Genomic DNA, 25,136 nt, shown 5'->3' with positions numbered 1-25,136 from the left:
TTTTATTATATGCAAGGAGCAACGGGGGCGTTACCATTACACCTGGAGGGCTCTGCTCTCTCTGCAACTGCTGCGCCCTCTGCACTTTGACTGGATCAGGCAGGGTAAAAGTGATGATGCCTGCCTGGCCCTGTCAATCAAAGTGCAGAAGATGTGGCATTTGAAGAGAGAGCAGAACCTCTAGGTGTAATGGTAACGCCCCCGTTGCTCCTAGAGGCTCATTTGCATATATTAAACATAATTATTCTCAGCAATGCGGGCACATATGAACATGGGACCAACACAGATGCCTTCAGCTGCCAAGTGCACATGTAACAGGTCAGCCGGTGTCATAGGTACAAAACTGCTGACAGATGCCCTGTTCACAAGATGGGGGATACCTATCAGATTGTTGGGGGGTCCTACCTCTGGAACCCCCACCGATCACGAGAGTGAGTTCCCTGGGACACCATGAAATGAATAATGGCAGGTGGAGCATGCGCACTGCCGCCCCATTCATCTCCATGGGAGTTCCGCAAATGGTGGAGTGCTGAACACGGCTGTCCCTGGAAGTCCTGTAGAAATGACTGCAGCGAGGGGGCGCATGCCGGACCAGCTGCTCTGTTTGTTCCAGGGGGTCCCAGTGTTAGGACCCCCAACAATCTCAGTTATAGAGCAGGGATGCTCAACCTGCGGCCCTCCAGCTGTTGTAAAACTACAACTCCCACTGTGCCCTGCTGTTGGCTATCTGGGCATGCTGGGAGTTGTAGTTCTGCAACAACTGGAGGACCACAGGTTGGGCATCCCTGTTATAGAGGATAACTTGTCACAACCCCAGGGACCTACCCTAAGTGGTCGGAAGCCCCCTTATTAGGGTGTGACCACTTTGTAAATCAATAAAAAAATAAAAAATATTAAGAATCGACTTTAATACAAAAAGACCTGATTTTAAAAGAAAATATTCATTTTGTGCCTGCAGCTCCTGTGCAGACTTAAGTGTCTCCATGGTTACATGATATAAACCAGCCCTAAGCAGTCCGATCCAGCTGATACTACTGTCCTCTAATTGTGAGCATGCTGGGAGTTGTAGTTGTACAGAAGCTGGAAACCACTGCTGTACGTGAAGCCTTTTCTAATTCTCAGTACAGTCTAATATGACACGCTGCTCCTCAGTCTGGCCATCTGCTATCGATTAGTCAGGTCTGACCACGTTCCCGCCGTGCCTTGCGCGCGCCGTCTCTCGACAGGTATTGAGGGGGTACAGTAAGTGGGGTTCGGACTACACTTCCCAGCGGATCTGGTCGGCGGCGTCACGTGATGCGCGGAGGGCGGGGCCTGCGGTTTGTGTCTGTATGAAAGGGCTGCTCCCGGAAGACCGAGCACACCGGAGGAAGAGTCCGCAGTCTCCCGGCTGGGAAGGGCATTGGACAGGAGGCTGGGAGTTGTAGTGCTGGCGGATCGCCGGCTTCTGCCGCAGGTTAGTGTGAGGCTGTAAGACGTGGAGGGTGGGCTGCCCTGTGAGCCTCCAGCTGTGGGGGCACTGCAAGTCCCAGCATGCCTCACAGCTTCCACGTCCATACATCCTACCAGTCTAATGCAGTGACCCCCCCCCTTCTATATCTATATATATATATATATAATACCGGTCCATGTACTGCAGAGGAGGCTGCTCTGTCTGTCTGTAGTATAGGCTATCCTCTGCCTCATGTCTGATTCCAACAAGCTTTATTGGCAGGACAATACGTATTAGCATAGCCAAAGCAAAATCTGTCTTGTATCTCTCTGGACGTTGCCTATGATCTCTGGCACTGTACAGGGCAGATTATTATTAGTGTGCTCCAGTCTTCTGCTCCCTTACCCCGGCCGCTCCAGTCTTCTGCTCCCTTACCCCGGCCGCTCCAGTCTTCTGCTCCCTTACCCCGGCCGCTCCAGTCTTCTGCTCCCTTACCCCGGCCGCTCCAGTCTTCTGCTCCCTTACCCCGGCCGCTCCAGTCTTCTGCTCCCTTACCCCGGCCGCTCCAGTCTTCTGCTCCCTTACCCCGGCCGCTCCAGTCTTCTGCTCCCTTACCCCGGCCGCTCCAGTCTTCTGCTCCCTTACCCCGGCCGCTCCAGTCTTCTGCTCCCTTACCCCGGCCGCTCCAGTCTTCTGCTCCCTTACCCCGGCCGCTCCAGTCTTCTGCTCCCTTACCCCGGCCGCTCCAGTCTTCTGCTCCCTTACCCCGGCCGCTCCAGTCTTCTGCTCCCTTACCCCGGCCGCTCCAGTCTTCTGCTCCCTTACCCCGGCCGCTCCAGTCTTCTGCTCCCTTACCCCGGCCGCTCCAGTCTTCTGCTCCCTTACCCCGGCCGCTCCAGTCTTCTGCTCCCTTACCCCGGCCGCTCCAGTCTTCTGCTCCCTTACCCCGGCCGCTCCAGTCTTCTGCTCCCTTACCCCGGCCGCTCCAGTCTTCTGCTCCCTTACCCCGGCCGCTCCAGTCTTCTGCTCCCTTACCCCGGCCGCTCCAGTCTTCTGCTCCCTTACCCCGGCCGCTCCAGTCTTCTGCTCCCTTACCCCGGCCGCTCCAGTCTTCTGCTCCCTTACCCCGGCCGCTCCAGTCTTCTGCTCCCTTACCCCGGCCGCTCCAGTCTTCTGCTCCCTTACCCCGGCCGCTCCAGTCTTCTGCTCCCTTACCCCGGCCGCTCCAGTCTTCTGCTCCCTTACCCCGGCCGCTCCAGTCTTCTGCTCCCTTACATCGGCCGATCCAGTCTTCTGCGTCCTTGTCATCCCCCGGCCGCTCCAGTCTTCTGCTCCCTTCCCCGACCGCTCCAGTCTTCTGCTCCCTTACATCGGCCGATCCAGTCTTCTGCGTCCTTGTCATCCCCCGGCCGCTCTAGTTTTCTGCTCCCTTACCCCGGCCGCTCCAGTCTTCTGCTCCCTTACCCCGGCCGCCCCAGTCTTCTGCTCCCTTACCCCGGCCGCCCCAGTCTTCTGCTCCCTTACCCCGGCCGCCCCAGTCTTCTGCTCCCTTACCCCGGCCGCCCCAGTCTTCTGCTCCCTTACCCCGGCCGCTCTAGTTTTCCTCCCCGCAGTCTGTTGAACCCTACACATGGTAATGGCTGTGGTGGCTGTATACCCTCCAGAAACAGAAACCCTTTAAGGGAGCAGTGGAAAGGGACAGGGGACATTAATGAAAGCTGTTATTATAGGGTAATTACAGATCTTTTGACAATCAGACAGACTAAGGCCCCTTGCAGACGAGTGTGTCCGGATGCGTCCCGGTAAACCCGCACGAGTAGGTACGCAATTGCAGTCAGTTTTGACTGCAATTGCGTTCCGTCGTTTAGTTTTTATCGCACGGGTGCAATGTGTTTTGCACGAGCGTGATAAAAAACTGAGTGTGGTACCCAGACCCGAACTTCTTCACTGAAGTTCAGGTTTGGGTTCAAGGTTGTGTAGATTGTATTATTTTCCCTTATAACATGGTTACAAGGGAAAATAATAGCATTCTGAATACAGAATGCATAGTACAATAGCGCTGGAGGGGTTAAAAAAATAATAATAATAATAATTTAACTCACCTTAGTCCACTTGTTCGCGCAGCCGGCATCTCTTCTGTCTTCTTTTGTGAGGAATAGGACCTTTGATGACATCACTGCGCTCATCACATAATCCATCACCATGGTAAAAGATCATGTGATAGACCATGTGATGAGCGCAGTGATGTCATCAAAGGTCCTATTCCTCAAAGAAGAAGACAGAAGAGATGTCGGCTGCGCAAACAAGTGGATTAAGGGGAGTTCAATTTTTTATTTTTTAACCCCTCCAGCGCTATTTTACTATGCATTCTGTATTCAGAATGCTATTCTTTTCCCTTATAACCATGTTATAAGGGAAAATAATAATGATCGGGTCTCCATCCCGATCGTCTCCTAGCAACCGTGCGTGAAAATCGCACCGCATCCGCACTTGCTTGCAGATGCTTGCGATTTTCACGCAACCCCATTCATTTCTATGGGGCCTGCGTTACATGAAAAACGCACAAAGAGGAGCTTGCTGCGATTTTCACGCAACGCACAAGTGATGTGTGAAAATCACCGCTCGTGTTCACAGCCCCATAGAAATGAATTGGTCAGGATTCAGTGCGGGTGCAACGCGTTTAACTCACGCATTGCACCTGCGCAGAATACTCCCCCGTGTGAAAGGGGCCTAAGGCCTCATGCACACGGCCGTTGCTGTGATCCGCATCCGAGCTGCAGTTTTGGCGGCTTGGATGCGGACCCATTCACTTCAACGGGGCCTCAAAAGATGCGGACAGCACTCAGTGTGCTGTCAGCATCCGTTGCTCCGTTCTGTGGCCCCGCACACAAAATATAACCTGTCCTATTCTTGTCCGCGCTTTGCCGACAAGAATAGGCAGTTATATTAAAAGCTGTCCGTGCCGTTCCGCAAATTGCGAAACACATACGGACGCCATCCGTGTTTTGCGGTTCTGCAGTCTGCGGACCGCAAAAAACAGAACGGTCCTGTGCGTGTAGCCTAACTCAGTTATACATGCCTAGCTCTAATAAACTAGCAAAAAATATATAAAAATGAGTTACACTTTAAGACGTTGGTTTCCAACCTGCAGCTCTCTAGCCGCTGTAAAACTACAACTCCCAGCATACCTTAATGGCCTGGTCAGCAATTCCATAGCGCCGCTCATCACCCACAGGGCACTGGTGAATTCCTTTCATGTCTACTGGTCCATTCACCAGACCATTGACAGGATCCAGACCTAAATAGGTTGTACTGGTGGGGAACAGTGCCACACCTGTACATGGGCTGTGCCTGGTATTGCAGCTGTACGCCTTAATACAGGGTATATGGTGCCGAAAGCAGACTTCCTTTAAAACTCAGCTTTATTTTTATTTTTTTAGATCATTGACCTCAACCTTTGACTTCCTAAGCACTTGTAAAGCTACAACTCCCAGTCTGTGGCTGTTAGGGCCTGCTGGGAGTTGTAGTTTTGCTATAATAAGATATAGGGGTTGTCCAAAGCAGACCCCATTTTAAAACGGAGCAATTTCTTTACGTCACTGGTCTCCTCCTTTGCGCCAAGCTATTGCAAAAGTACAACTCCCGGTCCGGGCATGCTGAGAGTTATAGTTTTTCTATAATATAGGTTGTCCCTAGCAGAACCCCTTTTGAAATAGAGCAGTTTCTTTAGGTCATTGGTCTCCTCCTTTGTTCTAAGCTATTGCAAAACTACAACTCCTAGTCTGTGGCTGTTGGAGCATGCTGGGAGTTGTAGTTTTGTAACAGCTGGCGAGCTGCAGGTTGGAGACCACGGCTGTCAATTGCCAGCCTGCCAGCCTTTGACAGCAGTTATAAAATGACAGCTCCCAGGTAATGTTGAGAGTTGTAGTACGGCTGCACTGGAGCAGTCGGTATATTCAGACTTTGACCTATCAGGGGTTAATTCACTTGTGTTGGGGGAGATTATCTCTGCCAGGTACAACCAGTATGGCTTCCAGTATGGTCACCCACCTTTCCAAGACGACGCTTACTGGGGGACACTCGGCCACTCTGATTTGGGGGGACATCCAACTTTGCCGGGTCCCTGTGGATCATTAGATAATGACTGTGTCTCTCGGGGGGTTAATAAGGGTCAACAAGCTTTCCTTCTTAAGTTTCGGTCATTGCCTCCGTGCCAGATTAACCTTTTAATACCCAGCGCCCTCCGCAGCTGCTCAGCGAATGGCCCTTTCCATGTTTGCCCTGGCATAACCCGGGCAGTGCGTGGCTCCCCGCCGTCACCTCTCGCCTACTTTAGTGATGGCGGAGACCCGCTGACTGTGACTCATTAACCCCTCATGTGCGTGTTTCGCAACAGGCGTCGCACAGTTCAAAACCAATGTGAACTCTCACCTAGATTTTGCAGAACTAGTTGAGAGTTGTCGGCCCAAAATAGTTAATCGCCTCCGGTGTGCCATTGTAACGAGGGCTTGTCAGAATATTTCATAAGAGCACCCCACCCCACCACCCACGGCCTTGTCTTCCTGGGAAAGCTGGGTGACAACCAAAATGGCCGACATACAGCGAATACAAGCCTGCCTGATGACCTGTGGAGGAAAGCACACTTACCTGCTGTGTTCCAGCTCCTTTAGTCCACCATTGTGCTCCGGTCCCCGGCTTGTAGACTTCCAGCATGGATAGGGGTCACGTGTGCTGCTGCAGTCAATAACTGGCTGCCGCAGTAACATGTCCCCAAGCGACACATGACCCAGTGACACGCCACTTGGGGGGACACGTCACCACTGCAGCCAGTCATTGACTACAGCAGCGCATGTGACCCCCCCCCCCCAACATAGACTGTAGTGCAATGGTGGACTATAGGAGCTGCGGTAGAGGGAGGAGATAAAAAGCTGGACAACCCCTTTAAGAAAAATTATGGGTGAAAGGAGCTTTAAGGGCAGCGAGCAGGAGCAATTGATTGCAGGGGGATTGACGCGTTTATACGTTGATGTGCCAGGTGTCATGCGCTGCTGCAGTAGATTCGGTATCTATAGTGGTGTGGGTGGTGAAGGGGCTGCTGCGGGGGGTATATGTTTACAAATGCTTGTCCATAGGGATATCGGTACCCACCCGCTCCACAGCTTCAGGGGGAATTGTATCCTCTCTCTCGCAGTGGATTCATTTCTCGCTTTTCCTGGCATCTTACGCTTTCGCCGGCCGCATAGAAAACTCTTTGTTGTGGAGGGATTGCTTGTTTCGTGGCCTGCACGATGGATGCGTGTGCCCACGTGTTGGGCCGGGTTCTTCTCTGTAACCCTTTCCCTGCAGGTGTTCATTCCAGTTCTACCTGTAGTTTTAACAGTGAATCTTTTGGGATTTCTACAAATCAGTCATCAGTCATGCTCTGCTCTAGTAGGGCCTGACGTAGTATGTTCTATCCTGAAATCTGAGAAACAGAATGTGGTGCCGTGAATGTTTTTTTATATATTTTTTTCCCATCGGTAGGTTTTTGGTCTGTTATCCATGGAGAATTCAAAGCCCCCCCCCCCCCCCCCCCCCGTCAAGTAGTCGCCCCCCCCCCACAACAGCAATGTCCTCATAGTTCTCCTTTGTGACAGTAGAAACTCAGAGTAACACCATTCCCTCCAACCGTATGAAGTGACGGCCTGAGAGTGCTGCGCCCCATCCCCAAAGAAGTGACGGCCTGAGAGTGCTGCGCCCCATCCCCAAAGAAGTGACGGCCTGAGAGTGCTGCACCCCATCCCCAAAAAAGTGACGGCCTGAGAGTGCTGCACCCCATCCCCAAAAAAGTGACGGCCTGAGAGTGCTGCGCCCCATCCCCAAAGAAGTGACGGCCTGAGAGTGCTACACCCCATCCCCAAAGAAGTGACGGCCTGAGAGTGCTGCACCCCATCCCCAAAGAAGTGACGGCCTGAGAGTGCTGCGCCCTATCCCCAAAGAAGTGACGGCCTGAGAGTGCTGCACCCCATCCCCAAAGAAGTGACGGCCTGAGAGTGCTGCGCCCTATCCCCAAAGAAGTGACGGCCTGAGAGTGCTACACCCCATCCCCAAAGAAGTGACGGCCTGAGAGTGCTGCACCCCATCCCCAAAGAAGTGACGGCCTGAGAGTGCTGCACCCCATCCCCAAAGAAGTGACGGCCCGAGAGTGCTGCATCACGTCCTCTATGAAGTAGCGGCCCTATTAGTGCACTCCCCCCTCCTTCTTTATGAAGTGGTGATCCTATAAGTACACTCCCCCCCCCCTTCCTTATAGGACCGCCACTTTATAAGTGCACTCCCCGTCCTTCTCTCTGAAGTGGCGATCCTATAAGTGCACTCCCCCCTCCTTCCCTATAAAGTGACGGTCCTATAAGTGAACTCCGCCTTCTTCCCTATAAAGTGACGGTCCTATAAGTGCACTCCCCCCTCCTTCCCTATGAAGGGGCAGCCCCCCTGAACAGTGTAGGTGAGCAATATGCTGTTTCTATTAAGTCTATTTCCTTTTTAAAACCATTGCAGGCACTGGTAGAACAGGAGCCCGCAGCAACCAATCAGATTGTAGCTTTCATTTCACCCGAGTGCCTTAGGAAATGTGATCTGTCATCTGATTGGTTGCTATGGGCAACTCCTCTTCACCTGCACAAGGCCCGTATTAGAAAATGCAAGCATGCTCTGTGAGCTCTTCAATAAACTTTATGTATAATAAGAACAGCTTTTGACAATGGCATGATCCCAGTGACACTTTGGGCGCTGTCACCAATGACCCACCTTGCGGCGTCTCCGGACGCTGGAGGCATTAATGTCTCTGCTTATTCATCCTGATTGGGAGTATTGGTGTATTACAGATGTCTGACATTCTCTGTGTTATGGCGCAATCCTTATCTCTGCCCTGATAAACAGGAGTGTTTTTTTATTTTTCTGATCTGCCTTTTGCCCGTGTCCTGCCCCACAGCAGGTTGACCCGATCTTTGCCCCGTGTGCCGGGGGGGGGGGGGGCTGATATAAGTAGAGATATTGGAAGTCATCTTGCCTTTGCTCGTTACAGGAAGATGCTGCGTCTGGCGTCCTGCTCGTCTCTGCTGCTGCTCTTCAAGGCTGTGGTGGGGCTCCCCTGGTTCCAGTCGCTTGGTGCCGTCTTCGTTTTCTACCTGGGCACCGGAGGATGGAGGTTTATGAAGGTTTTCTACAAGACCATCGGTCGCGACCTAAGGTAGGAAAAAAATGGCTGTACGGACCTGTCAGTTCCTACACAACAACAGTGGTTTTCCGCAGCCCGATGTGCCGCCGTGACGCGCGCCAATAAATGATCCATCAAGTTTATCGGCTTTCATTTAATGAGCTGATGGATGAATGATCGTCATTGCTTTCTTCTTTCCCCGGAGGGGGGGGGTTGGATACAGCAAAGGAAAGATGACTTACCCGCTTCCCAGCGCTCCTTCTCCTGCTGGCCTTTGATGCTCCGCTGGGCTCCATCGATGTCATCATCCCCCATGACATCTCTGCAGCCAATCACAGGCTGTGGCGATGTCCGGGTCCCATTCACTGGGCTCCATCGATGTCATCATCCCGCATGACATCTCTGCAGCAAATCACAGGCCGTGGCGGTGTCCGGCGCCCATTGCCTCATGACAAATGGTCACATGGCGCAAGGGGAGCCAGACACTGCCATGACCTGTGATTGGCTGCAGAGATATCAAACGGGATTGACATAGATGGAGCATCACAGGCCTGGAGCAGAGAGTCGGGGGGCGGGAAGCAGGTAAGTCATCTTCCCGTTGCCGAACCCCTGCATTCTTGCACAACCCCTTTAAAGGTCCAGTCCCCCAACAAACAAGCACTTGCTGATTGCTGCCCTGTTTACACTGGGCAACGCTAGTCTGCCTAATCATTGGCCCTTGTAATGAGCGTCCATTGACAATCTAGAAAGTTGATCTGTGGTGATTAGCTACACTGCCCTGTTAACACACAAGCCAGTATTGTTCCCTGCGATCAGCCATTTTAGCTTGCTTAAAGGGGTTGTCCATGGTTTTTATATAGCATAGGCCAGCAATGTCAAACTCCTGGACAGTCCCTTTAAGCACTCTGACACCCTGCATCCCTGCCTGTTAGCTGCTCTTAAGTAGCTCCACAGCTCCACCCATTCTGTAGAGGTAGGAGGTGGTTACTGCAATGCTGCTCCCATTGATGTGAATGGTAGTCACAGTGGAGGGAGCTGTGTAGTTTTGGTAGGGGTGCAGGGTGAGGATAGGCCAACAGTTAAAAATCTTGCAAAACCCCTTTAAATCTTAGAGAACCCCCTTTTAAAGAAGCTGGGTAACCAGCTTAGATGAGGACCTTAAAGGGGTTGTCCCATCTCACCTTTTCCATGGCCATGATGGGACCAAGTGCTGACCAGTGGAGGTAAACCTATCCACTGTTTCCATAACTCCCATAGCAATGAATGGGAGCTGCTGGTCTAGCAGAGCAGGCTACGCCGTTTCCGTAATTGCACCCGTCGCCCGTACTTAGTCCCATCTCGCCACGGGACAGCCCCTTTAAAGAACCTTCCCCACCCCTGGTCTAATTTCCTGACTCGTCCTCTGTCAATTACCAGTATGTTTTATCTGGCCCCCAGTTTACTTTCTGGAAACACTGGGTGATGGTGAGCAACATGGCTCCCAGAGGGGGTTGTCATGTACCGGAGATCCATGACTCCACCCTGGATGGATAGTGGGGTGTCTGACAAGTTACCATTCAGAGCCACGGGAAAGTTTTGGACAAGTCTTGATGGGGAGACATTATATGAATGACACGGAGGACCTTCCGCCTTAAGAGACTTGTAGATGGACGATCAGACAAGCGTCTCTTTGTGTCGGTGGATGCAACGCCTTCTGCGAGCGGCTGAATCCTAATGTGTCATCCATCAAAAGAGCGATGAAGAATCTGGACCCTCAGTACAAAGTCTTCCTTATTTATAGCACTTTAAGCCCTTTCACCACCAAATCATGATGCCCCTGTGTGCAAACAATGGCCATACTCCTCGGCATTGCTGCCCACCTACACTGAGAGCAATGGCATTGTCCACCACGGGCAAGGCTATGCTGGTTAAAGGATTAGAAACACATGGCTGCTGTCCTGTTAAAACAGCGCCACTCCTGTCCACAGGTTATGTGTGATTATTGCAGCTTAGGCTTTTTTCACTTCAGTAGAGCTAAGCTGCAGTACCAGATACAACCTGCGGAGAGGTGTGGCGCTGCTTTTACAAACAGCCACGTATTACCGAAACATACATGCATTTTAGCACTTTTTTATTTATTTGAATGACAGTGACAGTGCCAGGCAGTGTAAACCTCATCATGCCTGTCCCTTTTAATCAAAGTGCAGAGGGTGCAGCAGTTGCAGAGAGAGCAGAGCCTCTAGGTGTAATGGTAACGCCCCGATTGCTCCTAGAGGCTCATTTGCATATATTCATTTGCAATGCGGGCACATAGGAACATGGGACCAACACAGATGCCTTTAGCTGCCGAGCGCACATGCAACAGGTCAGCCAGTGTCATAGGAACAAAACTGCTGACAGATGCCTTTTAAAGTTTTTTTCCAGGTTCCTCAGGATAGGTCATCAGTATCTGATCAGTGGGGGTCTGACCCACGTCGGTCATCTGTTTGAAGAGGCCAGTGACGTCACGTTCATCAGTGATGGATAAATAGTCCAGCATTTGGGACTAGGGAGGAGGGCTCATCTCCACAAACAGGGACACACATGGAAGAGAAGTTAACTCCTGCAGCCCCACTGAAGCGGGACCATCCCCTGAGAAACGAGCCATACCATTTGAGACGAGCATTAACCCCTGGATGCTAAGTATCATTAACCCCTATACCACCAACGTTATTACCCCAGCATTAACCCTTTGGTAACCCCAGCATTAACCCCTTGGTTCCCACATTTACCTCTAAACCACCAACGTTATTCTGCTACCACCAATATCATTTAACCACTGCATTACCCTGATACCCTGGGTTAACCCTTTCTCCTATAACCCTTGCAGTGCCATTATACCCAGTAGGGACAGTGTGTAACCAGGTGGGTGGGTGCTGCTAAATAACGTGTAAGTGTATTTTTAGGTAGAGTTTGGGAATTGTGTAAGGCTACTTTCACACTCGCGTTTAGTGCGGATCCATCTTGTATCTGCACAGACGGATCCACACCATTAATGCAAACGCTTGTTTCCGTTCAGAACGGATCCGTTTGCATTATTCTTTAAAAAAAAAAAAGTCTAAGTCAAAACGGATCCGTCTTGACTTACATTGAAAGTCAATGGGGGACGGATCCGTTTTCAATTGCACCATATTGTGTCAGTAAAAAAAGGATCTGTCCCCATTGACTTACATTGTATGCCAGGACGGATCCGTTTGGCTCCACATCGTCTGATGCATTTTGAACGGATCCTTATCCATTCAGAATGCATTGGGGCTGAACTGATCTGTTTTGGACCGCTTGTGAGAGCCCTGAAACGGATCTCGCAAGCGGACCCAGAAACGCCAGTGTGAAAGTAGCCTAAGATATTGTACTGTGTGTAGTGTAGTTAGGTTGTATTGTAGTGTTGTTAATATATTACTGTGTGCGACTATAAGTATATAGATTTATATGTCCATTGATATAAATATATATAGTTATAGCAATAATTAGACTGTAGACGTGTTATTGTTTTAATAATATACTTTATTCATAATACAGTTTATAGTCATTTATTGTAGTAGTCGCGGCCGTAGTAGTAATTCGCACGTAGTTCAGGGTAAGGTAAGGCAAAAGTGGTAGTCTCTTTTATTGTATAAATAGTCATCACCAGACGACTGACGCCTATTTATTAATATTAATTATTGAGATTACCCAAAATATCAATAATTAATATTCCTTTTAACAGCTGCAATACCAAGCCCAGCCACTATACAATGTGTGGCGCTGTGATTGGTGTTCCGTGAAGAGGCCGCAGTGAGCTAATTGGTGGCGGACCCCACTGATCAGATAATGATGACCCATGCTGAGGGTAGGGCATCAATATTTTCCTACCTGAAAGCTCCTTTAACACCCGCGCCCCCAAGGACTCTGCTGAGCCAAGGATACCTAACCATAAAGCACCATAGCAAACACAAATTGGTTGTATAGACCCATAGGGAGTCTAGAGGTGCGGACATTAAAGAATGACAACCACTTGGATCCGGTCGTAGATCTTAACACCTACTTACCGATTGAGGATGACTAAGGCTACTTTCACACTAGCGTTCGGCTGTCCGCTCGTGAGGGGGGTCTGTATGACATGAAACCACTGGATCGGTCGTAGTCTTAACACCTGCTACGATCGAGGATGACTAATCATGGCCACCATGACCGCCTCCTAGCTCTCTGACTCCCCTCCTGCGGACGATCCTGCTTATGTAGTGATCTGTGTCCTCGGTATATTACTAAATAATGAGGCACATTTCCCATTCAGGAGTGTGGGGCAGCTGGATGATGCCCCCTTGTAATGGCAGCCATATTGGTCGTCCCCCAGTAATGATTATCCCGGTGCATGGAATATCACAGGGGCCACCCTTTGTCCCCTCAGTAGATCAGTGGAATCGGCCTTGGACCTGATTTTCCAGCATAGATCTGAGTGGTGCAGATAAGCCCTAGACTTTGCTCTGTGCCTGGGACACTCACGTGTTACCTAACGTGTAATTGTGGTTTGCAAGGGAGCCTGTCAGCAGGAAGGTGCCACATCTGTAACCTACTGTAATAAGGTGCGTGCCATTGCGCCATCTAGGCTGCAGCCCAAATCACCAGTCAGGAGGGTGAATGGTAGCTCATCATGTCTGCCCTTCCTTCCACCTGTGAGCCCCAAGGGGTGACCTTACTTACACTCCAGCTTCCAGATCAGCCCTGTAGAGGGTGTCGTCCGTGATGACCGCAGCGGAGGATGATTTGCTGGTTTTGTCAGCGGCAGTGACCTTTGATGGTGTTAGTGAGTGCAGTCCATAGACCAGTGTCACACAGCAGCACAGAGGGTTTTAGGAGAGGAGTATGCTAGTCCTCTGGGAGGAAGAGAGCTCTCCATTCTTGATTAGTGATTTATGTAACAGCGGAAGAAGTGGATATTTAAAGGGAACCTGTCATCAACGTTATGGTGATCTCACTGAGGGCAGCATAAAACAGTGACAGAAATGCTGATGTCAGCGGAGTGTCACCCATGAGCTAAAAGTGGTTGCCGAGAACCGGCATCAGAATCATTGCAGCCCAGCCCTTGAAAAGAGTCAAATCTACCTGAGAAGAGTCCTGGTTATTATAATCTCCTGCTCTCTCACCCGTCTGCTGATGATTGGCAGTTCTCTCCTAGAGAGAAAGGGAGAAAACTCTGTAGAAGCCGGTCAGCCATCAGCAGGAATTCATGGATAACCAGGACTCTTCTCAGGTGGCCGGGACTCTTTTCCAGGCCCAGTCTGCAATGGTTGTGATGTAGGTTCTCGGCAACCACTTACTTTTAACTTATCAATGACAGAGCGCTGAAATCACCTCACCTGTCTCTACTTTATACTGCCGTTAGTATGGACAGCATAAAGTTGATGACAGGTTCCCTTTAAGACTGACATCGGTAGGCAGTGTATTCCAGCAGCACAGAGTCTTTCAGGAGAGGAGTGCTTAGATCAGCCGTTTAGATCTCATTTGTCACTTAGGCCTCATGCACACGACCGTATGTATTTTGCCATCCGCAAAAAAAACGGATCTCCAAAAAATACAGATGACGTCCGTGTGCATTCCGTATTTTGCGGAACGGAACAGCTGGCCCTTAATAGAACAGCCCTAACCTCGTCAGTAATGCGGACAATAATGGGACATGTTCTATTTTTTGCGGAACGGAAATACGGCTATATACGGAAACAGAATGCACACAGAGTACCTTTTCGTTTTTTTTGTAGACCCATTGAAATGAACGGTTACGCATACGGTCCACAAAAAAACCCGGAACTGACACGGAAAGAAAATACATTTGTGTGCATGAGGCCTTAGAAAGGAAGCTGAATTGGGACTACAGCTCTCCATTGGGCGTTGTAGTCCCCCAAATTATTGATTTGCTTGAAGGCTAGAATTCTGTGGTGTGTCCCCGTCCACCATCTCTGAAACACACTTCCCATTGTTTTTTATGGGAATTTGCATTGTCATCCGTAGTCAAAGGAGCGACATTTCACTTGCCACATGCGGAGGAGCCCCATTTAAAGGGGTTATCCCCTGATGAATGTAAAAAAGGAAACTCAGACATCGTACAGTACAGGACAATCTCTTTCTAACAAAGCTAGAACCAGCCCGGGACCTCACATGGATCCAGAGATCTCCCCATTCACTGCTCTAATTGTTCTGCTGGATTTATTTCAAGCTGGCAGCTCATGAGGCGTGTGTCCTTTTCTCGGGAGGCGTGTGTCCTTTTCCCGGGGAGGCGTGTGTCGGCGTGTGTCCTTTCTCGGGAGGCGTGTGTCCTTTTCTCGGGAGGCGTGTGTCCTTTTCTCGGGAGGCGTGTGTCCTTTTCTCGGGAGGCGTGTGTCCTTTTCTCGGGAGGCGTGTGTCCTTTTCTCGGAGGCGTGTGTCCTTTTCTCGGGAGGCGTGTGTCCTTTTCTCGGGAGGCGTGTGTCCTTTTCTCGGGGAGGCGTGTGTCCTTTTCTCGGGGAGGCGTGTGTCCTTTTCTCGGGGGGCGTGTGTCCTCTCTGCTGTACCTGGTGGCAATTGAAGGATGGAACTGAGCATGTGCGTCCACCTCATTGAGCAGTACAGAGAAACTAGAAAAAGGGCACACAGCAGGTGGCGCTATACAGATAGATTTTATTGAATAACTCAATGACTATACAAAATTTTAAATTCCATGCAATTACAAAAGTATTCAGATACAGGTGCTGGTTTGAAAAATGCTGAATATTTTTCATGGGGCCGATCCGCAGACATTCAAACAGCAAATCCGCAGCTGAAAGCAAAGGGTCGCCCTCAGGTTTCTGCTGCGGATTTATCCACATGTGGGCTGTACGCACATTGCATATGTAATATAAAGCCCCAACTTGGGCTTTGTATTTGGAGGAAATGTATAGGCCAGACAAAGAACATGACCTCTCTCAGGCCCATGGGAATCAGTGGAGCCATTGGGAGCGTTCCCCCAGTGCCTACGATGAAGGAGCGCGGTGTAAACCTTCTCCTCATGTGACGTCCGCTTCTCTTCTATTTTCACAGAGGCGCCTTTACCCTTGTCCGAGTGAAGTTGCAAGTGAAGAGACACCTGCGAGAGAACAACACCGTCCCCGTCATATTTAAGGAATGCGTCAGACGTCATCCCAACAAGACGGCACTGATCTTTGAGAGCACCGGGGCCTCGTGGACCTTCCAGGAGCTGGATGAGTTTTCCAACGCCGTGGCCAACTTCCTGTACGCCGAAGGTTTCCGGTCTGGGGACGTCATAGCGCTGTTCATGGAGAACTGCAATGAGTATGTCGGGTTTTGGCTTGGCATGGCCAAAATAGGGGTGGAAGCCGCCCTGATCAATTTCAACCTGCGTCTCGATGCCCTGGAGCATTGCTTCAGCGTCTCCAACTCCAAGGCCGTGATCTTCGGACAGGAGATGTCCCAAGGTGAGGAGGTCATTGAGGAGGTCTGTAGGGAAAGGATAACTGGAGCGACTCTTATATTTACAGGGTATCTATATGTTTTTTTCAGCAATGATGGACGTCTACGCCATGATGGGAAAGTCCGTAAACCTTTACTGCCTCGGGGAGTGTGATCGCTCAGCACTGCCCCCTAGCACAGAATTCATAGCGTCCTTGCTGCAAAGCGCTTCCCGTCTTCCTCCAAAAGACCCCGGGAGAAGTTTCACAGGTAAGTGCCGAGTTAAAGATCCTTCTCTAGTACAGTAGCATCCTCTCCTTACTCCGTTTGCCCCCTTCCAGTAACAGCACCACTCTTGTCCTTACGCTGTGCCTAGTATTGCAGCTCAGCCCTATTAAAGGGTTATTCCCATCACAGACAATGGGGGCATATCGCTAGGATATGCCCCCATTGTCTGATAGGTGCGGGTCCGCTGGCCACCACCAATGAATGGGAGCGCACTGCGCATGCACGGCCCCCACTCCCATTTATTTCTATAGGGCCGACAGAAATGACTGAGCCAGCGCTCGGCTATTTTTGGCGGCCCCATAGAAATGAGGTGGGACCCTGAACCTATCAAACAATAGGGGCATATCCTAGCAATATGCCCCCATTTTCTGTGATGGCAAAAGCTGCAACGCCACACACAGCCTATGAGTGTCGCTATTTCTGGCTGTTTCAACCATGCAACCCCTTTAACACCCTAATGCAATTGGCTACAAGTTGTAACGCTGTGATTAGAAAAAAAGGGGTCTGTGGTATTGCAGCTCATCCACTGTTCTGACTGGCCTATTGATATACATGTACCATATGTGCATCTCCACCTTACCAGTCACTAGTTTTTTTCTGGAGGAAAAGTACTTTTAATCTATATGCAAATGAACAGTGAAGTGCACCAAGGGCGGGCCCAAGTCACCCTGTGCACCCTTGCTCCTCCTGCTTCCTGCCCCTCAAGCAGACCTCCAGCATGGCCAGGCCTGAAGAGCGAATTCATACTTACCTGATTCCTTGCACTGGTTTCCAACTCCTTCGTCCCGTCCAGGCCACTGCAGCTCTCCGGTCCTCCCCGTCAACATTTTTTGATGCGAGTCACATGGACTGCTTTAACCAATGACTGGCTGCAGTGGTGACATGTCTTCCATGTGTCACTTGACCCACATTGAACTGGTTGTTATTGCTGGAAAACCTGAGAGCTGTAGCTGCCCTGGGGTAGTGAAGGGGCCGGGACCCAGCGGTAGTGATCAGGTAAGTACTATTCTCTCTCTACAGGTCTGGCTATGCTGGGGAAGAGGGGGGGTCTGCCTGGGAGGTCCCCAGGGGTGAACAACCCCTTTAAAGGGAACCTGCCACCTCAAAAACGCATATAAAACCGCCAGCGCATTACCTTATCGCAGCCCCCAGTCTGTTCATAATCATATGTTTGATCCGGTAATCTGATGCTCATTTGCCTAAGAAAAAATTTATTTTAAGCGCCATCAGCGCTATCTTGCCGGTCAGCTTCAAGTCAAGGTAAGCACGCTCCCTAGCCGTCCCCTCTCTTGTTTGATTGACAGCCAGAAGTCTCGCGCATGCGCGGTGTGTTCCTTGGTAAGGCGCGATACCGGCTGCCGCTGTTAGCCGACTTTTAGCGGCGTACCGCGCATGCGTGAGACTTCTGTGATCCCTGCCGCAGTTCAGGTTGTCAATCAAACAAGAGAGGGGACAGTTAGGGGACGTGCTTACCTTGACTTGAAGCTGACCAGCAAGATAGCACTGATGGCGCTTAAAATATATATATATTTTTTTTTTTAGCAAATGAGCATCAGAGAACCGGATCAAACATATCATTAGGAACAGACTGGGGGCTACTATAAGGTAATGCTGGCGGTTTTATATGCGTTTTTGAGGTGACAGGTTCCCTTTAAGCCCTGACTTCACCAGTGTATTCCCATATACCATATTGTGCATCTCTTTACCTGGACATACATTTTTGATAGCTGGTGGGCAAATGCTCTTTCTCACCCAGCTGCCCCATACACATGCCACCGCCAAGCGTGCATATATTGTGAATGGGGAGAGGGAAGTAAACCACTGGCAGCAACTTATCTCCCCTAAAACAAGCATGTTCATATACAACCGCCTCATCCTCCGCTCCCCTGACATCTGCCTTCAGGAAACCCTCCATACAAATTAGGCTGGGTTCACACTGGCGTCCTTAATTCCGGCTGTCTGTTCCGTCGGGGGGGAAAAGACTGCTGGAATTAACTTAATTCTGGCATACATGGTGGCCCTCTGCCGGATAAAGTATGCTACTTGCAGCATTTTTTGTCCGGCCAACAGTCGGCACATACGCCAGTAAGCTGCTGAGTGAATGAGGATCCGGCGGTGCGCGGTGGTATCCGGAGGCAAAACCACAGATGTGAACCCAGCCTTATCCTGTCAGCCTGCAAACAGTAATACATGGTCCAGCTTTACTTATCTCTGTAATTTGAATCTTTTCCAGATAAGCTATTTTATATCTACACCTCTGGGACAACAGGGCTTCCTAAGGCTGCCATAGTGGTGCACAGCCGGTAAGTAGGAGAGCTCCGCTCTGCGCGCCGCGCACTCTTCACCATGGTCCCATTATTTACTTGCCCTTTCTTTGCAGATATTTCCGCATGGCTGCCTTGGTGCACTATGGCTTTGGCATGCGATCGGACGACGTGATTTATGACTGCTTGCCTTTGTACCACTCCGCAGGTAATCGTACAGACTAGGGATGAGCGAATCGACTTCGGATGAAACATCCGAAGTCGATTCACATAAAGCTTTGTTCTAATACAGTACAGGAGCAGGAGCTCCGTACTGTATTAGAATGTATTGGCTCCGATGAGCCGAAGTTATTGCTTCGTGGAGTCTCGCGAGACTTCGCTCAATAACTTCAAAATTTTAATTTGTACTGTAAAAAAACATTTCCCGAACTCGGGTTCGGTTCCAAGTGGTGTTTTAATGTATGCAAATGAGTCTCTAGGAGCAATGGGGGTGTTGCTGTTACACCTAGAGGCTCTACTCTCCCTGCAGCTTCTGCACCCTCTGCAGGTTTTCACTGCCTGGCACTGTCAATCAGCTGCAGAGAGAGCAGAGCCTCTAGGTGTAATGGCAACGCCCCCGTTGCTCCTAGAGTCTCATTTGCATATATTAGAACATCATTTTTCTCAGCAATGCGGGACACATATGAACATGGGACCAACACTGATACCTTCATCTGCCAAGCGCACATGTAACAGGTCAGCCAGTGTCATAGGTACAAAACTGCTGACAGATGCCCTTTAAACGTCTTGTTTCAGCAGGTGCACTCAGAGTTCTTTAGGGCCTTTCTTTAAAGAGAACATGTCACTATGACAGACATCTAGAACATACTTACCAAGTCAAATTCGGGACAGTAGAACCGCCAGTAGTCGGACCGCCTGGTAACACACCAAAATGCCCTGGAAAACCCATACAACTGCCATTGGGGTTCAGCTTACAAAACCCACCTCATTTCACAGATCATGGGCTTCTCGGAATTCTCCTAACAGAGCTATAGTTGAGTGTAATTGAATCTACTAAGCTGCCCCCCAAAAAGGGTCTGAAAGGAAGGGTTCCTGGTCCTGCGGACAGTGTATCACATGATACCTCTCAGCCAGTTAGCATTTTAAGGGGGACATATTTGTGGGTGTAACTGTATACACCAGTGTCTCTCTGTTAGGGTGTCATACTGATGCCCTCATTTTAATGCATTTCTTGTAGTGGCAGGTTCTCTTTAAAGGGGTGGTTTGTAAGATTGATGGCCTATTCTCAGGATAGGTCATCAATATCTGATTGTCAGGGGGTCTGACGCCCCGAATGCCAACCCGTCAGCCTTTTCAGAGTAGCGCCTGAAGTTCACCGAGCTGGTAACTGCAGTGCTGTTCCTACCATTGCTCTTTGGAAACAACTGATCAGCAAGGTGTGGGATACCCACCAATCAGATATTGATGGCTTGTCCTGAGTGTTAGGCCATCTGTATTAAAATCCTGGACAATCCCTTTAAGACTAGGTTCCGATTTGTTGGATTTGCAGTGCAGAGTCTGCACATTACAGTACAATATACGCAGATGTAGTTTTACAATCGGCATCCATATGCAGCAGAAATGTCACCTGTTCAGCATACAGGAGTGAATTTACACCACTTCACATGCAGATCTTGCTGCGCATTGGCACCGTGATCGGCTGTGTAAATATCCCACCGCATCTGAACTTGTGCCAAAAGGGGCAGACATATATTTTTTCAGCTTTCTGTTTATCCCTGGCAGGTAACATTGTCGGCATGGGTCAGTGTGTTCTCCTCGGCCTGACGGTTGTCATTAAAAAGAAATTCTCAGCCTCACGGTTCTGGGACGACTGCGTGAAATATAACTGCACGGTGAGAATCCTTCGGGTTTTTTGGTTTTTTTTGCCGTCAATATCCTCCCCCGTCAATTTCGTGTTCCTATTAACATGGCTGCTTTATCGACAGATTGTCCAGTACATTGGCGAGATCTGCCGCTATCTCCTGAACCAGCCAGTGCGGGAGGCCGAGTCCCAACATAGAGTGCGCATGGCATTAGGAAACGGGCTCCGTCCTGCCATCTGGTCCGAGTTTGTGTCCCGGTTCGGGGTCCCACAGATCGCTGAGTTCTACGGAGCGACAGAATGTAACTGCAGCCTGGGCAACTTCGACAACAACGTAAGCGTGGCGCGCGTGTGTGTGGTTATGTGCCGTGTGAGCGGAGTGACCCTCTGTCTCATAGGTAACCGATCCGTGTGATTCATAGGTTGGGTCCTGCGGATTTAACAGCCGCATTCTGCCCTTCGTATACCCCATCCGACTCATGAAGGTCAATGAGGAGACAATGGAGCTTATCCGCAGTCCGCAGGGTCTTTGCATCCCCTGTCAGCCAGGTAAGTGCAGATCGCAGAATACAGTATATTATTAAGGGCTTGTCTGGTGAAGAAACAGTTTCTAAGGAGTTCTGGATTAATAGAGGGGGTTTCACAATTCCAGGACCCTCATTTATTAGCCAGAGCAGAGAATGACTAGAAGGAGCGTATTTTGACCGAAGGACCCAGCAGGTCCATGCTGTAACCATTGAAGCCCCCAGAGCCACGTCATCGATATCCAGTCTGGGCACTGTACTGCAGGTCAGTACCATTTAAAGGGGATGTCCAGTTTTATGATATTGATGACCTATACTCAGGGTAGGTCATCAATATTAGATAGATAAGTGCTGTCCGACTCGCCGATCAGCTGTTTGAAGGGACAGGCGCTGCATCCTGACGCTGTCTACATTTCAGCGGCGGCGCAGTGTAATTACAGCTTTCTCTCCTGTTCACTTGTCAACGAGATGACCATCTGTAATTACACGGGGAGCTGATCAGCGGGGTGCTGGGAGTTGGATCCCCGCCGATCTGGTATTGATGACCACTCTTAAGGATATGTTATCTATATCAGAAAACTGGATAGCCCCTTTCAGGCTAGGGCCACACGGCGACGCATCGCAGAAAATTCACACAGCAAAAAAATTATGTGCAACTTGCGGTCGCTTTTTTAGGACTATGCTTTAGGCAAGTGACAAGCAAGTCGCTGATGCACAACTTGCGATACAAAATCCATCAGGTCTGGATTTTCTGGGGCTGTCGTGTTTTATGTTTCCGTGTAGCCCTATAGCCTAAGGCCTCATGCAACAACCGTGTCTGTATTGTGGTCAATGAAATACGGCTATTGCCTGCACTGCGGGCAAGAATTGGATGTGTTCTATAATTTGCGGAACGGATATGCGTATGGGCTGTCCAATTTTTTATTTTTTTTTGTGGACCTATAGAACTAAATGAGTTCGTGTGCAATCCACAAGAAAACATAGATCGGACACAGATTGTGTGTATGAGACCTAAGTGAAAGAGACTGAGCTGCAGTACCAGACGCAGCCACATTTGTCAACCTTATTATCAACCTACAGCCAGGCATGGTGGGAGTTGTAGTCTTACAACAGCTGGAGGGCCGCAGGTTGAGCATCCCTGTTCTAGAAGATCCTAAAGGTGGCCATAGGATGGTAGGTATTCCTCACGACTCAGTCCTCCCCCATACACATGCAGTCTTGGCTTGACTGAGTGTGCGTGTGTTCTTCATGGAGCGAGGGGAATAGGCTGCCTCCAGACTTCTGGATCAGATGGATTTCTGCACCGATGATCTGCCATTAGATGACTGGCCAGTCCTGCTAAAATCGGTGGGTTTGGGCAATCTTCATCTAAGGTGTATGGCCACCTTTAGTCGGGGTCACCTTCGCATTCCTAAAGCAGGGACTTACCTCTGTGCCTTGTTTGGTTTGTATCACAGGAGAACCTGGGCAGCTGGTTGGCCGTATTGTCCAGTCAGACCCACTGCGAAGATTTGACGGTTATGTGAACGAGTCGGCCACTAACAAGAAGATAGCCAAAAATGTTTTCAAACATGGAGACATGGCCTATCTCTCCGGTAAGAGTTCTGCCCAAATCGTGGAGAAGTCTTTGTGCCAAGGTTGTCTGCTTTTCTGACCGTCGTCTCGTCTCTACTGCAGGCGACGTGCTGGTGATGGATGAGCTGGGTTACATGTATTTCCGGGATCGTACAGGTGACACATTCCGATGGAAAGGAGAAAATGTGTCCACCACAGAAGTGGAAGGCATCCTAAGTAGGCTCCTGGGGCAAGCGGATGTGGTGGTCTATGGAGTAGAGGTGCCAGGTATGTGGCTGGATCTGGATCTGTATTTGGGGGGGGGGGTGATGTTTGTTCTATGCATTGAAATCACCTCTTGTTTGCGTCCTAGGAACGGAAGGGAGAGCTGGAATGGCAGCCATTGCTGACCCTGATCATAAAAGTGATCTTGAAAAGTTTGTCAAAGACCTGAAGAAGGCGCTGCCTGGGTACGCATTCCCGGTCTTCCTCCGATTACTGCCAGAAGTGAACAAAACAGGTGAGGGCCTTAGTTATTGGATTTGGATACCACCTTGAGTATGCAACACCCTCGCTGATCAGCTCTTTGAGAAGGCACCGGCATTCACAGTAGTGCAGCGATTGTCTCTCTGCCCGCCAAGCACACCGCCGTACATTGTACAGGCTAAAGTGCGATAAGGCGCCGGCGCTAACATGAGCGCTAGTGCCATCTTAAACAGCTGATCGCCTTGGAAGACCACCACCGTTCAGATACTGATGGCCTATCCAGAGCATTGGATGTCAGTATAAAAGTCTCAGAAGACCCCTGTACAGAGGTTTGGGGCCTGGTATTTTGTCTGGATGATCCCTGATCGTTCTAATCCTGACGTTTGCTGAGAAACCTAAAGGTGGCCATATATCTTCTGAACAGCCCTGACCACTCCCCACCCTTTTTGTTATCTGTAGGAAGAGAACAAAAGGATCGTCTATGTTGATGTCCAACATGCCCGACCCTTCTTTGCTTGACATCTGCTGTCAGAGGCAGATTCACTATGCCTCATAACCATTAGATGGTAGACCGTTTCCACCAAATACATCAGTTTTTTTCTGACATACATTTAATGTGTTAAAGCACAGTTCACACTAGTATTGCACGTTGCGTGGGTGGCCTTATACCCATATACCGCTAGTTTGAACTGAGGTTGTAATGACAGACTTCCATGTGCACCAGCAGTTCATTCAGGAACCCTATTTATGCTGGTAAATTAGATCTGTCAGTAGTTCCCTTCCCCTCCAGCAGGTGTCGCTGTTGGTACAAAAATCAGTTCACGGATTTGTGAACCATCTGACATTTCGGTTCCCCCTCTGAGACCCCCCGACACCTGCTGGAAACGAAAACTCTGAGCTAAAATCAATGCAGTATAACAGGCCTACTGAAATGTCTCTTCCATTGATTTGTAATGCCTGGCAGGAAGTGGAAAAGGCTGCCTCTAACATCCCCTATCCCGCTCCCTGCCTCCACAGGAACATACAAATTCCAAAAAACAGACATGAGGAAAGAAGGCTTTGATCCCCTCGTGGTGAAAGACGCCTTGTACGTCCTGGATTCCCAGCAAGGAAAGTACATCCGCGTGGACGATGAAATCTATAAAAAGATCCAATTGGGGAAGCTGAAGTTGTAGTCTCCAGGTTTTCAGGCTTTTTTTTTTTTTTTTTGCATTTTTTTAAATTTCGCTTTGGTTCTGATCATGTGACACAGATCGGGCCCACGAAGCAGACCGGATTCTTACATCTCCAGAGATGATGTTTGTTCACGTACCAAAGTATTACGGTATCTGGGAAATGGAGGCGGCATGTGAGAGATTTTAAAGGGACTTTTTTTTTTTTTATTGAAAAACTGAGCTTTTCTAATTTATTTTGTAGTCCAGAGTTTTAATTAGCCTGTTATCTGTCCAACACTCCGGTTTTTGGCTTGGACAAGACCTGCACTGACGAAGGGAATACGACGTGAACTTTCTATCAGGCAATACTGTGATTGGAGGAGGGGACACAGCGCAGATGGCAGTGACGCCATATTGAAAAAAAAAAGGAAATGTAGGAAATTCACGGACCAATACATGGTCCTGATCCGTTCAGGACCTCGCTGCTCTTCACCCTGTCAGCTGTGTTATAATCCGGGTTGGGTGAATGGCCGAACTGTCTACACTTATACCTCTGTCTTCAGTACTTTTCCAATCCGGATGATATCAAGCCATAACATAGACTCTATCCTGACAACCCCGAGCAGCAGGCCCAGGATCCAATTTCTGAAACCCCTGACAGAACACTTGTGCCAGAGAATACAGCTGACCGGCCTTATAGTGCTTTTTAACCCTTTCGCTACCAGCACCGTACATGTACGATGCCCGCTCGCGCATGCAGCGGGCATCATGGCCGACAAGTCTCTGCTGTTGCAACCGGCAATAATGCCAATCGCGGTAATTAAATGCTTTAGATGCCATGATCAAGTGAGATCAATCAGGACTTCAGTACTTGCGCCGAATGCTCTGAGTCTCTATGAAGATGTCCACCAGATGGCAGGCCAAAATAAGAAATGAGCAAAATGCTAAGAAGTTGTCAATTT

At 49.7% G+C, this 25,136-nt stretch overlaps 1 protein-coding gene across 1 annotated transcript; it reads left to right on the top strand.

The window, feature by feature from the left end:
* Positions 1–1,135: 1,135 nt before the first annotated feature.
* LOC122946392 (long-chain fatty acid transport protein 4-like) lies at positions 1,136–24,797 on the top strand. Its single transcript, XM_044305986.1, has 13 exons — positions 1,136–1,456; positions 8,496–8,660; positions 15,675–16,069; positions 16,155–16,313; positions 18,565–18,634; positions 18,712–18,803; positions 20,378–20,487; positions 20,581–20,790; positions 20,879–21,005; positions 22,438–22,575; positions 22,658–22,822; positions 22,908–23,054; positions 24,038–24,797. Exons 2-13 carry the CDS (start codon positions 8,500–8,502, stop codon positions 24,193–24,195), a joined length of 1,932 nt encoding a protein of 643 aa, XP_044161921.1. The 5' UTR covers positions 1,136–1,456; positions 8,496–8,499; the 3' UTR covers positions 24,196–24,797.
* Positions 24,798–25,136: the final 339 nt, after the last annotated feature.

This window comes from Bufo gargarizans, chromosome 9, assembly GCF_014858855.1.
Source record: "Bufo gargarizans isolate SCDJY-AF-19 chromosome 9, ASM1485885v1, whole genome shotgun sequence".
Classification (NCBI taxonomy): Eukaryota; Metazoa; Chordata; class Amphibia; order Anura; family Bufonidae; genus Bufo; species Bufo gargarizans.
Note: the sequence above shows the minus strand (reverse complement) of the source record. Positions and strands in the feature narration are given on the sequence as shown.

What these genes read in the sequence shown, in the direction of transcription:
- LOC122946392 (XM_044305986.1), top strand. Translation starts at nt 8,500, where the DNA reads ATGCTGCGTCTGGCGTCCTGCTCGTCTCTGCTGCTGCTCTTCAAGGCT. An exon ending in GCGTGAAATATAACTGCACG is followed by an intron (nt 20,488 to 20,580) that starts GTGAGAATCCTT and finishes CTTTATCGACAG; the next exon opens with ATTGTCCAGTACATTGGCGA. An exon ending in TGGGCAACTTCGACAACAAC is followed by an intron (nt 20,791 to 20,878) that starts GTAAGCGTGGCG and finishes TGTGATTCATAG; the next exon opens with GTTGGGTCCTGCGGATTTAA.